General features: G+C 45.0%; 1 protein-coding gene across 2 annotated transcripts in view; it reads right to left on the bottom strand.

Annotated features, from left to right (window-relative positions):
• The window catches only part of LOC144791782 (indoleamine 2,3-dioxygenase 2-like), a 280183-nt gene that overhangs the window by 180420 nt on the left and 80895 nt on the right, over positions 1 to 18868 (bottom strand). For both annotated transcript variants that reach the window (XM_078666549.1, XM_078666548.1), the window contains exon 2: positions 11717 to 11812. In XM_078666549.1, coding sequence (XP_078522675.1) covers positions 11717 to 11812 — 96 coding nt within the window. The remainder of the gene's footprint in view (positions 1 to 11716; positions 11813 to 18868) is intronic.

Here is an 18868-nt window from a genome sequence, read left to right as displayed (position 1 = left end):
TGTTCTCAATTTGTTTGGTCATGGCTGAGCCACTGGTGGTAGAGCTTGGAGACCTGATCTGTATGTGCTTCTATGGTATACATCATTTGTGTGAGTCTACTTCATCGTTCTAGTTGCTTACATAGGTGTTTGGATAATAGTAGTTCTTCTGTGTAGCAGCCAGCTTGTGATCTGGTCCTTGGGGTGGTGATGGTCGAGAGCAGGGCTAGGGTGTCTGTATAGGAGATGATTCATGTTATACTAATGCAAATATATAGATGATTTTCCAAAAACCTCGTCATTGTTGGAAATACAATCCTCTCCCAGTAGCTCAACATCAAAGAACATCTGTTTCTATTTTCTGCCCCCAACCTCCTTTTTGAACTCTTGACCTGCCCTGGTTGAGGTAGTTGTGGGTTTCTGTCCTTAATTCTTTTAGCTTTCTTGCTCCCTTCAGAAAACAGTGATGGCTTTCAAAAGCGAGAGTTGCCTACCAAATTACAGGAAAGATGTCATGGGTATATCTATTTGTTACGAGGATGCCCAATTGAAGCTAGAGGTGTCCTCATTAGCTTATATATACACACATGGACACTCACCCACACACATCAAAACACACAGTTACAGAGACACCAATATACTCTTTCATTTCTTGGTCCCCAACCAACCGAGTCCAAAAGCTCTCTTTAGGTCTTGACCTACAGACAACTGTAGTATTCTTCTGTTGCCGACTTGAGTGGGCTAATTTATTCCCTTTAGCACTTCAATTGAGCACATTGCTTACCTTGCGCTTTTTCCCACCAGCGTGCCCAGATCAGCTTCATTTTAGTGTTTTACCATTTATGAGGCCCCAACAGTTGCACAATGCTTTTCTGCATTTACTGCTGTCCCCAAGCTGTCAACCTCCCCTCCTTCCACCGCTGTACATCAAATTCTCCCCACCTGCATGGCGTTAAAATCCCCCAATCCAACTGCCAGCAATTCTTAGAAATATAGTTCCACATATACGAAGTCAGACATTTACAAACATGCACAGATGTACCTGCTCTATCCCACTGCCCACAAAACATTGTTTGTTTTTCTCTTACTTACTTTCTCTTCCACTTTTCCAAATATTTGGACCAGTCAAAGAGGGGCCATTGTGCGGATATCAATACCATTCCCTTCAAGCACAAATACAAAGAGGATATGATCTGGATCCTGATTCCCAAAACTACTTTTCGGTAATCACAAAAATTTGTATTAAATTACACTATTGTAGTAACTTAGACGTTTGTAGTAAGGGCAGCAGTACACATGGCCAACCACTGTTACTTCAGCAACCTCCAAAATACTAGAGGAAGGGATCTTCTACAAAAATATGTTACCACAAAAGTGTATAGTTATTGCAAAAGTGAAGTTTGTGAATGCAGAAAAGTACCATACTCAAAAGTGTGATTTGTGAATAGCAATAGTAGTATGTTTTGTAGTATAACTGCAGTGTACCTATCCCTGCGTTACTCTATGAAGATGAGTCAGTGCTTTTGACTCAATCATCAAGAGCACATTGCACTTTTGTGGAGTTTTTTGTGACTTTTATGAGTAAACTGGATGCACCAATGAATTTTTGTAAGTCCCATATTATGGCACGTGGCCTAGGATAGAGAAATAGCCAAAGGCTACTGATCGGTAGTCATTCATTGTAAAGCATTGATAGTTTCTAGGTGTATCCTTTGACTCTTCTAGTGCCTGACAGTCATAGATAAGAACCTCAAGGTTATAGCTAATTAAGTCAGCAGGAATAATATTTAACCTATAGCAGACTGCCTGTTTGACATACCATCATCTTTTTCTAAGGCAGGTAGGCAGGTTGTGAAGCTTGAGTGTAGCGAATTTAGTCAGATCCAGGATCTATATAAGGAAGTCGCTAAAAGTTCTTTTAGGGATTGCATTTTCTTGTCAGGACTAGGCAAATCTACACTTTATTTAAATTTCACTCTGACTTCTGGGAAAAGTAACTTTTGCTCCGTTTTAGAACAGTTACAGTGTGGCGTATATCATCATCATCATCATCATCTTTATTTCGATACAACAGTATCATAAAAGGTACATAAAAAAGTGCTATTCATAGAAAAATTATCACAATATTACAACTACCGTGGATAGATACAATTCAAGGAATAAATGATTAATGGATAGGAGGAGTCAATCATATTACTAAAAAAAAAGAAAAAATACCATATATAAATAGTTTAAAAGAGCACATATACAAAAATAAAATCATTCTAATTTACAATCATTACTACCGCAAAACTAATCCAAGACACATGTATAACTTAACATTTATCTATACATCCTTTGGTGTTACAATACATTGTATTAGTTCCTGGATAATTCATGTGTCTAAATATCAATTCTACAGTGAGTCCTAAAATTTCTCACCAGCTTTTATCCTAAGGAAGTTCACCACCAACAGGAACCTGCCAATACCTTAGACAATAACCTGGCAAGTAACTTTTTTTTAAATCCTTTCTGCTTCTCTATAAGATCTCAGACCTATGTTTATACCCAGTGGTTTTATCGATCTTTTTCTTGGGATCGTATAGGCCGGACAAAAAAAGAGAACATGTGCAATATCTTCCCTAACTTTTCCTGTGCACAATGCACAAGTTTGATTACTGTCATTAGTCCACCTTGCTACACATGATTTTATCATTAGTACTCCATATCTGTACTTCAAGTATAGTGTTTTTGCCAATGGTCGATTTACTTCATTTAAAAAGGATTCAAAGCAAGCATTTTCTTTGAACAAGAGAAATTCGCTAGTCAAAGATCCATTTGCTCTATCATTTAATCTATTATGATCCATAAAGGCCCAAAGGATACTTTTAAAATCTTCCTTGAGTTTGAGGTCAATGTAGATGGATTGTTCTAAGAGTGTGCTAAACCAATCTTCTTTAACGATGTACTGATGTGTTTGAACCATATAATACAATTACTTACATCTAGATCCTTTATCTCTATTAGAGCAGCCCTATAGTCCAGAAGCTCAGGTATTGTCCAGAACCTAACCCAACACATCAGAGGTCTAATAATTACATGGTAATCGGTACACTTCATGTTGAGGTCAAGCATCAACGGTATTAACAGAGTACGTACTGGTAACTTTAGCAAAGCTCTATACATTTGTTTTCATTCACCTCAAACACCTTTTTACATGAGGGGCCTCACAGTTCAGCGCCATATAATGCTGCTGATTGTGCTTTGAACCGGAATACCTCGAGTGCTGGAAGCACCGCCTTATTAAGGTTATTTCCATGTCTTTTTTAAATTGGTCATGTATTTTGTGTTAATAACAACTTGCTCTTTTCAATTTGGGTTTTCCACCGCATTTTTGAGTCAAGTGAAACACCCAAATAGGTAAAATTTTGAACATATTCTAATTTTTGTCCGTTCAGAACCATATTTTCTCTAAAGGACCTATGAGGATTTATTGCCATATACTTTGTCTTATCCGTGTTAATCTCTAGGCCTTTTTTGCTGCAATAGATTTGAAAGTATTGAGCAAACATTGTAGGCCCTTTGGTGTTTGCGATATAAGAATGGTATCATCCGCAAATAATAGGGCCGGTATTGTCTCACCCCCCAATCTCGGTGCATCGTGACTGCAATCTTTTATAAAGCAAGGAATGTCATTAACAAATAAGGAAAACAATCTTGGTGCCAGGACACATCCTTGGCGAACTCCCCTCTCTATGGGGATTGTATTAGTTAGTTGGCCACCTGGGCCCCACCTCACCTTTGCATAATTATTTTGATGCAATCTAATAATTTCTTCCAAGAGGTTGGCCGGTAATCCCTGGCTGTTAAGTGATTTCCAAAGTGAATGTTTGGGGATGAGGTCAAACGCGGCCCTTAAGTCAACAAACGCCACATATAGATGAACCTTCCTTAAGTTTACGTATTTCCAACACATACAGCAGAACCTAAACACCTGGTCTATGGTACTAGTTTTAGTTCTGAATCCTGCCTGGAACTAAGGGGCCGATTAGGATCGCGGACGGACCTGCGTCCGTCCGCGACCCCCGAGGAGGAGGGAACGTCCGCAGGGGCTGCGGAGTTCCCTCCAGTGCAATTAGGATGTGACCGCCACCCTGGCGGTCACATCTTGTATTTTTTTTTTAAACAGATTTTATTGACTGAAGACACACGAATAAACATGCAAAGCTCTGTCATCCAGAGACCACTGCCAGAAACATAACATCAATGTCCACTTCAGTAGTTTACACATGCGAATACCAAACGGAAAAGGAACTTAATTACCCCCACCCGCCCTTCCCAACCCTCCAGAGCGCCGCTGCTTGTTCAGACCACAAAAATTTGGAATGTATACAATACAAGCCATGTACATCAATCACAGTCGTAATATCCTACCATAGAGCTCATAAGGAAGGTAATCGGGCATTGTCATCCGGTGGCGAGTCCAGTTCCAGGCCCGATAGTCCGCCCACCTTTTCCATATTTTAAAATCCTTCAGAGGGCAACCTCTGGCTACAAAAATGGCCAGTTCAAGCCCCATGCAGAAGTACATCCTGTATTTTTAACATTGCGGCGGGTGCTGCTTGAAGCAGCACCCGTCGCAAAGTTAAAAAAATGCATTTATACCTTTGCATGCACAAAGCGGCAGGCACCGCATGGTGCCTGCCGCTTCGTGCACGCAAAGGCAGGGGGGGTACCATAGGTACCCCCCATGTGCAACACCACCCCCTCTTCACCCCTGGGGGCCCACAACGGGCCCCCAAACAAAAGTCCGTATGCCTTTCCACGGCGGAAATGCCGCCGTGGAAAGGCATAGACATGCAGACATCCTAATATGCCTGGCGGTGTCTGATAGACACTGCCAGACATGTTAGAGCTTTTCCGCCGCGGTCGGGAGGCGACCGCGGTGGACAAGCGGCGGACGGTCTTCCTGACCCCCCAGCCATCCTAATCTGGCAGGGGGTCTTTGAAGGCTCTGCAGCGGTTTTTCCGCATCCTCCGGGCCGGCGGACACTTCCCCCGGCCCGGAGGATGCGGAAAAACCGCAATCCTAATCGGCCCCTTAGTTAGAACTTCATTTTCATCAATTCAAAGATTGATACGATTTAAAATGTGCCTTGCACATATTTTTTGTAAAATATCAATTAAACTAATCGGGCGATAGTTTGCAGGATCACTCCTATCGCCCTTTTTAAAAATACAAATGATTTCTGCCCCCCTCCATGTCTCTGGTATATAAGCTCCGGCTGCTACAAAATTACACAGATAGTTAATGTAGGGGTCCCAGACAGTATCGTTTTTATATAGATCTCCAGGGATCTTATCTAGTCCTGGGGCTTTACTAGCTTTAACTGAATTAATAGCCGTAATTTTTTCTTGTAGGTCAAATTCTAAATTTCCTTCACTCGAGCTAAATAATAGCCCTCGTTATCAGGACTTCCAGACTCCGGGGATGTATACAACCTTGTGAAATGGTCTATCCAAGTAGTTTCATCCAAGTAAACTTCTCTGGAGCCCTTTGCATTTATGCTTCCATTGGCAACGATTTTCCAAAATGCAGTGTGGTCCCTGTTTTTTGCTGCTACCAATATATCAAACCAGATTTCATCATCCCAGAATGCTTTAGCACTCTCTAGTACTCTCTTATATTCCAATCTGGCTTCCCTAACTATCAAACCTTTGTTATTTTTAATGGCATGTACTAATTCTGTTTTGGCACTACGACAATCTTTATCATACCAGGGTTTCCCCATCGGTTTTTGGCTTCCATTTGTATTGCCTGTTACAACTTTTTTTGTTACCAGTGGGGCATATGCCTTAAAAAAGCCCTTATGTAATTCAAAAAATATGTCCCGATCCACTTCGACAGTAGCATGATTACCCAAAGTGTTTGCAAAGGTGTTATAAATATTTTCCAGCTTCTCGCCATGTTCTAACATATGTGCCCATTTGACCGAGCGGCGATTATTGCTAACTATAATGTTGTCAATATGATAACAAAAAGTACTACTACTGTCCACTAAACTGGGCATCAATCTACTTTCTAAGACAAGTTCAAGTGTACGATGGTCACTCACCACTCTTGGCGTAACTTTAAAGTCTACAGTATATTGCCATAAGTCAAAAGATAAAATTATATAATCTATTTTGCTTTGACTAGTGCCTCTGCAAAATGTTAGAACCTTTCATACATCCGATGGAAAGCGACCATTACATGCCCTTAAGCCATGACTCACTGTTAATCTCATTATTTGGAGTGCTAGGGCAGCCCACAGGACAGGTTTGGAACTAGATAAAGCAGGGATCTTGTTGGCCAGATCTTCATCTTCTAAGATCATTTAATGGGTTCATAGGTGCAGTTCAGGTCTCCACATATTACTATGCCTACATCAGAATCTACTAAATTTAAAATGGAGTCCAATTGATCAATTATTATTGACTCCTTTGATACCAAACCTGGTCGGTTGTAAACATTGTATATGTGCAGCACCCTTTTTATCTTGGTCACTATTTTGATACCAAGTATGTCTAGAGAATCCGTCACTAGTTGTTTTACGCTAATGTTAAGGCTTACTTTTATCCAAATGAATAGACCACCAGAGGGTCTTTCTCATATAGACGGTACAGCTGCTACATAAAAACTTTTATAGCCCACCCCATGTAAAATCTTAGTTGACCAGGTTTCCTGTAGTATGCAAATATCACTTGTTTCAATGAATTCATTCCACTCAGGATCCCTGGTATTCTTTTTTAGTACAGCGATGTTCCATGAGATGATTTTCAAATCAGCGTGGGCTTTATAATTAGGAACTCTCATAAGTTCTTCGCTGAGAAATGGATCAGTACTATTTAGGAATAGTGATTCATCTTCACTCTCACAGTAGTTTACATCCCCTCCACCCACTTCACACAGAATCCCAAATGGTTCTTTACTTATCCTCTCAGCTTCCCTATCTGATGTAGTAGATACATTTGACAGTTGCAGTCAATCTACTTCTTCCAGTAAGGACAATTCCTGAAATCTATTAAAAGTTTCTGGGACTATCGAATTATTTGGTTTTTTGTTCACTCCATTTTCTAGAGGTTTGTAAAAATATCCCAATGGTAGCGCATGAATATTCGTTTTCCAGGTTAATGTTTCCTCGTGTGCTTTCAAAAGGGAACGGACTACATGAGGATGTCTGACATTTACAACAATGGAATCTCCCTGTATGTCTTTCAGAGAGCTCCCCACCCACCCTACCCTATGTAAAATCAAGATCTCACTTGTTTTATTTGGATTGAATTTTTTATGTTTAGATAACCAATCTACAGCTTTTTTCCTTAGGTTTTGCAAGGATTCTTTTTGGTCCCTTTTCAATACAGGGACGCCTGCTAAAACTAAGACATATGGGCATGTAGCAGGGGGTAAATTCAAAATATCTAAATTAGGAATCAAATCTGTCCCCTTCGGACTATACACCATTTCCCTGCCCCTATGAAGCTCCGAGTTAGATTTGATTTTATCAGAACAGACAGAAGCCCTCTTCCTTTGCTCAGGTACCCCTGTAACCTCTGCGCCGTTCCTTAACTGAGCTCTACCTGGGAATCCTACACCTGCTTCACAAGAAATTCTATCCACATTGTTGCAATCTATATTGTTCCTTGTAAGCGATTTTAAATCAGCTATTAATTTTGCCCCTTCGATAATTATCCCATTTCCTTCTCCTATGTTTTTACCTAAGTGATGTACTGCATCATTTAATTGGGCAATCTTATTATTCATGGACCTTAATTTACTGTCCATACAGTCATTTATTTGTGTCTGAATGTAAGTTAGATTAGTTTTAAAAATATCTGCCATGGTTTGTTCCAGGGCTCCTATTACCTCATTATCCCTGCCTACTCCAATGTGGTCAGTAACATCTGTTAGTATCCCTATTGATCTCGACCTACTAACTTTTATTTCTAGTACATTTAAGTACCCATTACAAAAGTTCCCTTTCTCCTCTGCTTTTCCTTTTTTTCTAGCTTTTTTCCCCTTCTGGGATTTTTCACTTTTTTCCTCGATAGATGTTCCCGCTGTCCCCACTATTTTTTGTGCCCGTAGCCTACTTGAAATCCCCGAGCTTGCCTGCGCATTTGCATCAAGCGATTCCATTGTGTCTATTATGGGATTATTCAAGGCTAATAAGGTATTACCATAATCATGTTGCGTATCTGTGCCTGAATCTAAACACAAGGGGGCCAATAAGGATGGCGGGCGGATTGTCCGCGCCAGGCTGGCGGTAGCCACCGCCAGCCCGCCAGCCGCACCTATATTCCCCCACCATATTAGGATGGCAGGGGGGACCGCGGCGGACGTAAAAACCGTCCGCCGCTTTTCCGCCCCGGTCGCAAGGCGTGCAGCGGGTACCGCAAGGTGTTTTATAGTGTGGGCGGCTGTGGGCAGATTCAGCGCAGGTGAGAGTAATCCTGGGGCTCCTGGGAAACTGAGTCCTTCGCGAGTGGCCTAAGTCCAACAGCAGTTCCTCACGAAGCGGGATCCGCACAGCGGGTACCGCAAGGTGTTTTATAGCGTGGGCGGCTGTGGGCAGATTCAGCTCAGGTGAGAGTAATCCTGGGGCTCCTGGGAAACTGAGTCCTTCGGGAGCAGCAACAGTCCAACAGAAGTTCCTCATGAAGCGGGACCTGCTCAGCGGGTACTGCAAAGTGTTTTATAGCGTGGGCGGCTGTGGGCAGATTCAGCACAGGTGAGAGTAATCCTGGGGCTCCTGGGAAACTGAGTCCTTCGGGAGCGGCAAAAGTCCAACAGCAGTTCCTCACGAAGCGGGGCGTATATCCTCTGTTTCTCAATGGGTCAGAGCACTTTTTACCACAATGGTTTGCCCATGTGATGGAATCTTGGCACAATCATTATTACATTATACTTTTTGTATGTATTTTCAATTGTTTTTTATTAACTTTCAATTAACTAACAACAAACCTCTCAGAACGCTGAGATACTCCTCCCAGCAGCTGACAATTGTGCCTAAGTTTTACCGTTCTTACAAAGGGTGCCGCTCTTTTCATGTAGTAGCCGCAAAATTATGGAATGGTCTCCCTTTTTCCCTTAGACAGGAACGAGATCTTCGCAGCTTTAGACAAAGCTTAAAGACCTGGCTCTTCCAACAGTAGTCGCAGTTCAGTCAGTTACCACATGCTCTGTTTTGGGGTTAGGACAGCGCCGGGACACTCCTTGGAGTAGCTGTGCGCTTAACAAATACCCCTATAATTTATAACATATAACAATCAATTAACTAATCAATTTTAGTGCCTAGCATTTAAAAAGTGAAGAGTCACTCTGCCCTATTTTCAGTAAGTATGCAGCACTGACATCTGTTATTGGGTGAGTTCATATAAAATGGCAGCAATGAGTTCGCTCAAGTCCATGAAGGGATGGCTTTATTAGCAATTTGATAGCTAGGCCTTGGTGGCGAGTGGCACTATTTTGAATTTTTAGAATACTTCAGTCTCATAACTTCTCCGAAAATAGCGGACCCTCTGAGGTTTTTGATTTTTGGAAGTTTGTTTATCTGAGGATATCACATTCTTAGAATTGAAACCGCCACAAGAACGTATACTGTGCCTAACATATGCTATGCTCTTAATTTCTTGCTTTATTTGCATAACTTGCATGGACTTTATTGCTGTCAATTTGTATATGTACTTTAGAGATGAAATGTTTTACGCTGTTGTTATTGTATTTATCTACTGTGTTTGTTCTTTGCTAATTTTTATTTAAAATCGAAAAAAGGATTATAAAATTAGCACAAAACATACACAAAGTCCAATTTGTGAATTAGGCCCACAATGTAGTCCTGAACATGAGAGTCAGGTCTGACCTTTGCCTAACATTTCACGCCTGCCTTATCCATGTTATCCATGGCTTTAAGTGGGATGAAAAAACGGGGGGGTCTCTCAAAGAGGCGTGGCCAGTGTAGTTAAGGTCGTGGCTTTAAAACACTTATGCTAAAAAATTGTGTTTAGCATAGTGTGCCCCCCCACTTGTATTTTGCTGTTTCTGTCATTGCATCCAGATATGTGATACAAGTAACATCATACCTCCAACAAGTAAGGACTACTGGCTTTGTCAATGGTTATTAGTTGCATGAGATAAATAAGCTGCGACTCTGGCTTGTTACATATAATAAAAATAAAAAGCTTCCAATTAAAGCCCTGGTGACCCTACCACAATGCTGCTGCTCTTGCGTTTCAGAAAGAGAAGGGAAATACAGAAAGAAAATTACTCTTTAAAGGATTTCCCTTCCCCCACAATGCTCACCTGGCATAACATCATGCTGTAACTTCTCCACTAGTGAGAAGTGTGCAGTATGGGTCAGCGCACATCGATGTGCCTGCTGTCTCGAAACTGGACTCTATCAAGCTGTTTTGCACCCTGGTACTTTTTTCCGGACTGCAATGACAGCAAACAACTGCTGTCACTGCAGCATGTCTTTTAAAAGGTCTTTAAAAGACATGTGAAGTACTCGGTGCTGCTGTGTGTGTGCCCGGGAAGTTGTCTCATTCCGGGCTGCCACACACGACGTGGGGGGGGGGGCTGAAGCCCTTTGAGTCCAGTGGGTGTTGCTCGCCTGGGTTGAAGCCTACAAAACACACACAGTCCTTGCATTCTTCATAAACAATTACATGTTTCTACTCCTAGCATCCAGCACTGCGACTGTCAACCTGGTCTGACTTTACACAGGCCAATTGGCTGGCAGTAATAGCTGTAGTTTAAGTAGCTAGCTGGGATAGTTGCTCCATGAGTAGGCCTATTCCTTTTTTTTTCATTTTTATTTCTTTTTTAAACCAGAAAAAAGCAAGGTACACTTTACAAAAATTACAGAGAATAACACAATATAGTATATTACAATATAATATGACTAAATCGTAGAGGAGGTAAGGCAAATTGATACAAGCTGAACAATTACTAACGCATTAGATTAAAAATAAGAACTCGAAATTAGATTAATCAAAATAAGAGCTCAAATACAACGATATGTGCAAAAAACATAAATTATAAATTGATAAATTACAAATCAGCCAATACCAGTGGGGATAATCCCCGCCTTCCAGTTGGAAATTGGACGCCAGAGAGCTTCTCCGCGCGCCCTAGCTTTTACTCCTCTTGTTTCAAATATAGCGGCTTCATATCTACAAACCGCTAGAAAGCGCGCTAGCCACATCTGGAAGCTAGGTGGGTCTGCTCCTTCCAGCGGGCGGATAGAATTAATCTTAGTACTGCTGTACCTATAAAAATTAAATTTTCTTCAGGTTTAGTTAAATTTAAAGAATAATCATGCCCTAGTAAAAACAGAGTTTCTGATTCTGGTATTTTATGACTGAATATTTCTTCCCAAAAGGATAGTACCATATTTTTGATCAACGTCAATTCAGAACAGTTATAAAACATGTGGGTGAGGGTTGCTGGTCCTTGCGTGAATCTAGGGCATAAATCATTCTCACGCTTACCCCACGAAAATAGTTTAGCAGGAGTAAAATAAAGATCAAATATGGTTTTATACAATTGCGCCTTAAGATTGCTAGCCATAAATAGCTTCTGGCCCAATTCTAATACTCTATCGGCCTATTCCACACCAGTGATTTTTTTCCATAAAACTTTAATATTATAGATATAGATTAATGCACATTTATTGCTAAGATAGTATTACACTTTACAGCAGTACAGAAAACGTACCTGGTCAATTTTAGAGCGAAGTTGATGGTTTTCAATGAGGTAAGTCAGATTGGTTGCTATCTCCATCCATGGGGCATAATAGTTTGGAAGTTCACTCTGACAGAAAGGAAGCAAAAAGAGTAGTTAGAAGTGGTTAAGTACTATGTGCAGCGCAGCTATTTAGAACAAAACATATATTAGCATTTTGTAATGCGTTCGTTCAAGGCAGAAACAGGCTTCAGCATTGAAAACGGCATTGCATTTTGTCGACAATGCTCTCCACTTTTTAAAGTCATACATTCCCTAGTGATTTTCCCGGATCTTTTAATACCATTTTGCAATCAGATGAAAATACCCCTTAAATCTCCTGTTGTGTGAGTGCTACAATACAGTGTGAGCACAATAATAACATATTTAATAATATACAGTGTTCCACAAATGTTTCATCTCTTTCGACCAAAACATAGTCAAAACTTTTGGCAAAAATATAATTTTATTGACGAGTCTGAACCCAAATCTTTCATCAAATGTGTTATTTTGTTATTCTTTTCAAAATAGTAGTTGCCTAATATCTATTGGCATACTATTGGGTTTATTATTGCTAAAAAAATTTATAGTGTTGGGTTGCTCTTGCTGTACACAAGGAGGCACAATGGCGGAGCAACACTAAAGTCAAAATTTTCAAGCCACACAAGGCCACCTTGTGTGAACTGCTTAGCTTGATGCAATTTGTAGCAACACAAGGCAGCACAAATTGCTGCCTTGCATTACTCTTGCTCAGGGAGGCATTCCATGGGTGGAGCCTGGGCGTTCCCAATCCTCCACCCATGGATTTTGGTACATTCCCAGATTTAGTATAAGCGGTAGCCCTGGAAGTGCTTCAAAAGCTACTCCTCCCCAGGAGAGGCATAATGAGGAGAAATATCTTTCTTTCTCCTCGTTTTTAGGTCTTGCCTGAGCCAGCGCATGCGCTGTCCTGCGAGACTTTTAGTAATTGGCTTTTCAAAGTGCTACCAAAGGCTTTTCCCGGTCTCCAGGGTGCGGTTACACACGTGTGAACGTGCACAGGAGCCATCTGCCTTTTGTAATGACTCACTAAGCTTTGCAGCGCTTGAACCATGCTCCTTCACCCCCTCTCTATCTCTGCTCTCACTAGCCCTCCCTTCTTCCTGTCCCCCCTCGCCAGCTTCATTTTCTCGTAAACAGTATTGTTAGCGTGCTCAATTTCCATCCACAATATGGTGGGCTGATATCTGTATTTTACACTATTTTTCTTACAGTAGGAATCACAGCCGATTTAACAGCTTATTTTAAAAATTTGGGTAAATCTTTATTAATCGCACCCAACTTAAAGCAATTTTTTGGGGCGTGATTTTGTCCCTGATTTTAAACATCACCCACTCCACTACCTTATTGTCTCTCTCCTCTCCCTCTTTCTTCCCTCTCTAAATCTCGCTGTACTTAAATAATTTCCTCTTTTACTATTTTTGAGGCTTTCTTTCACTCTCACTCCTTTATATGATTTGCTTTCAAAAGCCTTAATTAGGGGGCGTGGCCAAGATAGCGGCGTGAGCAGACGCGTTTATCCGAGCTTCCGCCGCCGGCCTCTAACAGCGAGGGCTCCCGTTGAACGGAGCCCCTTCTCAGCACCCCCAGCAGTCAGTCCGGCACCCCCCCATGACTTCGGAGCTCGGTGGGGGCCGACAGCGAGGAGAAGGAGCTGATCAGGCAGCGGCAGCCGCGAGGCCTAGAGCGCGGCCTGTCGCCGTGGCATGCAGGGGAGGCGTAGCCGCAGGTCTTCGGGGCGGCTGCCGAGCTGAGAGGCGGCGGATCGGGGACGATCTACGCGAGGACCGAGATGGAGCTGGCAGGCCCGGCCCGTGCTTATTCTTTGCGTGAGGCGCCAGGCGCAAATCCCGCTTGGTAGCTTCTGCGGGCCCGCCACACTCCCGATCCAACAAGCCAGAGCAGGATCTGCCGTGGGCGACGCAGGTGAGGAGGAGGGTGCGACGGCAGCCAGCGGCGGGCACCCCCGAGTGCACGGGCCTCATGTGGACCGCGTGGGGGCCAGCCCCGAGAGGGGAAGAGACATTGCGGGGGCTGACCCACCCGCGTGACTGACCCGCGGGGAGGTGAAGTGCAGCAGTGCCCGGCGTGGCACTCGGAAAAGATCACAGCGGGTGATGGAAGAGACCCCGGGAGGGACTTGAGAGGAGAGAGGGAAGAGCTCCCGGGGGCCGCCATCTACCCTCACGGCCCTAACGGTTTGCTTTGGTCGGCGCCATATCAGGACGGGAGGCGGTAGAGCACAGCCAAGACCTGGGCGCGGTTAGGCGGCGCGAGAAGAGAAAAGGCGGCCTCCGGCTTGCTACGAAGCGGGAGCACTACGGCCCGAAAGTGCCCGGGTCCGCACAGCTAGTGGAGGCAGAGCAGATACCCACGGCCCGAGAGACGATTGGTGGTTGAGAGGATCTTCTCACGCGCCACGGTCCGGAGGAGCGGTGGTAATGTCGGGGACGAGGGTCCGCAAGGAAAAAATAGTGAAAGATTTGTTTGCCAAGGCCCAGCCATCCCCTACACCCAAGGACAAACCAGCGATGGAGGCCCGGCAAGCCGACAAGGCAACAGTCGGCGCGGAGCCCATCACGAAGGCCTTCCTGGAGTCGCTATTCTCGACCCTGAGGGATGACATCCACACCCTCAAGAAGGAATTTTCAGAGGAGATCCGGGCAGTACGGAGGGACATGGACGGTATTGGTGAACGGGTGATGGAGCTCGAAACAAAGAAAGATGGCCACGATGTCGAACTAGAAGCGTTGCAACAGGAGATCATACGTATCCATGACCAGCAGGTGGACTTGCAATCGCATCTCGAGGATCTTGAAAAACGTTCTCGACGACACAATATTCGGATTCGGGGGGTGGCGATGTCGGAAGACACTAGAGACCTCTTCAAGTTTACTAGGGAGCTTTTCAACCACATCCTGGATCGCTCACGGGACGCTGAGCTAATGATTGATAGGGCGCATAGAGTCGGGCCACAGCGATCTGGGGCGGCACCTCCGGCGGACATTTTAGTCTGTGTGCAAGACTTCCGAACCAAAGAAACTATCCTTCAGAAGGCGCGGCGGTTGCACCCCATCGCCTTTCACAGCCATTCGCCAACGCTCTTTCAGGACTTGTCGGCCCTCACATTGCAGAAACGCCGGGCCTTCATGCCCGTCACGAGCTATCTCCAGCAACAGGCTATATCTTACAGCTGGGGCCACCCATTTCGGATTGTGTTCAAATTAAACAATAAGCCCTATCAGCTCCGCTCGTTGAAGGAGGCCTGTCAACTGTTGGGCATTGACCTGCCTAAGGAGGAAGAAGAGCCGGCGGCGCACTCTGGGGGGCCCGGGGGCTCGGCATCACAGTGGCGCCAACAGCGTGGACGGCGTCAGGTCAAGAAACCCCCAAAAACTGAGACCGAGGATGGCCAGAGAGCTGCGGTGGTAGAGGTAGCATCGGACTTAGCCTCCTCGCAGCCGGGATGAGCGTACTGTTTGAGTGCCTTGAGACTGGGATTTGCTGGTCACTTCTAGGGGGTTGGTGGTGGGGGGTAGGAGGGGCACCCTGACTGGATTTACCCCACACTACTTCTCAACCAATCATCTCTAAAGATGATGGACAATGGTTTGGTACTTTACTTCTTTCTTTTTGATTTCATTGTTCAGGGGGTTCCGCAGGAGGGGGACAGGGGGGGGGCTGGGAGTCCTCTGATAGCTATAGGCCGGGGTGTTCGGGTGATTGTCGAGTGGCACGAAGGGCAACATATTTGGAGTGAAGAGTGGTATGTCAGAGGTGGCTCTGCAGAGGGGTGGGTGGACCTCTTGGGATCTGAGCGGAGGAGGGAAGAGATGAGTTATGCCAGCTACTGAATTGCGAATTCTCTCCCTGAATGTTAGGGGACTAAACAACCCAGTCAAGCGCAAAGCAGTCCTCTCCCTCTTAGAACACTCCAAGGCAGATATATGCCTCTTACAAGAGACACATCTACTGCCAAAGGACCGCATGCGGATGAAGGCGCGCAGTTTCCCACACCAATTTTTTTCTTCTGCGCCGACTAAAACGGCGGGGGTTGCGATCCTGGTGGCCCAGCGTTTCAGGGGGAAAGTGTTGCAGAAGGGAGCAGAGATAAGAGGGAGGTTGTTGTCATATCGTTTTTCCCAGGGTGGGTCCAAATTCATGATCTGCTCAATTTACGCGCCTAATGAGGGGCAGGAAAGGTTCTTTCACCTAGCACTTAGCGAAGTGGCGGCCTCTGCAGATCGCCACATTCTGGTGGGCGGGGACCTCAATCTAGTGTTCGACAACTCCCTAGACAGATCGGCCCAGCGCTCCACACAGGCAGGGACCCTCTCCAGCGGGGGACAGACCAGGTTGGAAGAGTTGGGGCTGGTAGACCTCTGGCGCAGCTTTTACCCAGACACTAGAGAATATAACTACTGCTCAAATGCCCACCATACATATGCAAGTTTGGACTATTTCCTAGCTTCCACCTCCCTTCAGGCCTTGACTTCTACAGTGGACACTGGCACCGCATCACTTTCTGACCATGCCCCCATCTCCGCGGTGTTCACCTTTCCCCCAGTGACGCGGCCCACACGCAAGGACGTCATCGACAAAATGAACGGGCCATCACTGATTACCTATGCCACAATCACACTTCCGACACCTCACCGGCAACACATTGGGCAGCGCTTAAGGCAGTTTTGCGCGGCAAATTCATAGCGGTTTCGGTGGCTGAGAATATGGAGAGAGAGACCAAAAGGGGTGAGTTAACACAGAGGGTGAAGGAATTAGAGCACATGCATCAAAGAACGGGTGCACCCAAGGTCTGGAAACAATTGAAAGCAGTGAGGCAACTGTTAAGAGCACTAGATCAGGACAGGGCAAAATATGCGGCACTGAGGGTGAGACACATGTATTACACAGGAGGAGACAGATGCGGGCAGCTGTTGGGTCGTGCACACAGAGAGACTAGGCAGTGACACATGGTGAAGGAGAGTGAGAGGGAGAGTGGAGGTCTAGCGACAGAGGACACAGAGATAGCTAAAGCATTTGGAGCCAGATGTAGGGCTTCAAGGCCCATAGGAATCAATGGGCAATACCAATTTGGTACTTACAGAATCGGTAAATACCGAATCTTAAAGATTTGGGGCCCGATGTAGGTAAATCTTTTTTACCACTTCTTAATACCGATTCATACCGAATCGGTATTTAAGAAGTGGTAAAAAAGAGGAGGGGAGATGTAGGTATTTCAGATTCGGTAAATACCGAATCGTTAAGATTCGGTATTTACCGATTCTGTAAATACCGAATCGGTAATGACCATTGATTCCTATGGGCATTGAAGCCCATAGGAATCAATGGGCATTACCGAATCGGTATTTACAGATTCGGTAAATACCGATTTCAACAAGGGTGCAGGGGGTGTCACTTTGACACCCTCTGGCACCGCAAAAATAGGCATGTGCGCCATGTGGCACACAGACATGCCATGTCTGTGTGTCACATGGCACAGGTGTGCATGCACACATGTGCATGCACACCTGGATTCGGTATTTTACCACTCAATTGGATTGGGTGGTAAAATACCGATTCTTAAAGCCCTGTGGCACTCTGACATGTGCCAGCTACATCTGCATTTACAGAATCGGTATTTTACCGAGTCTGTATTTACCGATTCGGTAATTTTACCGAATCGGTAAATACAGAATCGGTAAAATACCGATTCTGTAAATGCATGCCCTGCATCTGAAAACCCTAATACCGGTCGGAAACGGCCAAAATCGGCCGTTTACGACCGGTATTAGGGCTCCTACATCTGGCCCTTGGTATTTACAGATTCTGTAATACCTACATCTCCCCCCTTCATATTTACCGACTCTTAAATACCGAATCGGTAAAATTCGGTATTTAAGAGTCGGTAAATATGAATTACCTACATCTGGCCCTTAGTGACTTCTACACTTCCTTATATACCGGATCCCAGTTGGACCGGAACACCGGGGAGTCCTTCCTGGCTACTATCCCTCTCCCAGCCCTCACACAAGAACAATCCGAGCTCCTAGAACGCAGCATCAGACCGGAAGAAGTCATTACCGCCATTTCCAGGCTAAAGCTGGGGAAGGCTCCCGGGCCTGACGGCTTCACCGCGCTATTCTACAAGAAGTTTTGCTCCCGAGTAGTTCCCTTGCTTACCGCTCTCTTTAATTCCATCTCCGACCTAGGTGCTATCCCAAGGGACCTCCTGAAGGCTACTATTTCTGTTATTCCCAAGCCCGGGAAGGACCATTCGAAGTGCGAGGCATACCGGCCCATATCACTACTTAATATAGATCTTAAACTTTATACCAGCATATTGGCAGCGAGACTGGCTCCGCGTATGCCGGGCCTAATTGAGCCAGACCAAGCGGGATTTATCCCTGAGCGGCAAACTGCAGACAACACCAAGAGGGCTCTGCATTTAATAGAGAAGGCCACGCGGACACCTGATGAGTACATGATGCTCACGATCGATGCTGAAAAAGCACTTGATCGTGTTCACGGGCCGTACTTAGAACAGGTCTTGGTCAAGGCAGGTGTGAGAGACAAATTCCGCACATGGATCCTGAATTGTTACACGTGGCCCTCCACGACGGTACGGGTCAATGGCTGCTCCTCGACCCGCTTTCCCATCGAACGGGGAACGAGACAGGGATGCCCTCTGTCGTCATTGCTCTTTGCTCTCTACATGGAGCCGCTGGCTCAGGCAATGAGGCTTGCCCCCACAGTTAGTGGGATTAAATTTGGGGCATATGTGCATACCATCAGCTTATATGCTGATGATGTCCTTTTATCGCTATCCTCACCCAGGGAGTCATTGCCGGCGAGTGTCGCAATTTTAGATTCGTTCGCGCAGAGTTAATATGAGCAAGTCGGTGGCGCTGGACCTTTCATTGGAGGGCCCCATCCGGTCTCATTTGCAGGAGCTTTTCCCCTTCCGCTGGGCATCGGATGCCATACCTTACCTGGGAATCCAACTGGCAGCTACACTACAGGTCACGGTCTGCCTCAACTATGCCTGCCTTCGTCAGACTATCAGGTCGGAGCTGGGTAGAAGGAGACACCTTCCACTATCCTGGTTGG

The sequence above is a fragment of the Lissotriton helveticus genome, chromosome 11 (genome assembly GCF_964261635.1).
Source record: "Lissotriton helveticus chromosome 11, aLisHel1.1, whole genome shotgun sequence".
NCBI classification, from domain to species: domain Eukaryota; kingdom Metazoa; phylum Chordata; class Amphibia; order Caudata; family Salamandridae; genus Lissotriton; species Lissotriton helveticus.
Note: the sequence above shows the minus strand (reverse complement) of the source record. Positions and strands in the feature narration are given on the sequence as shown.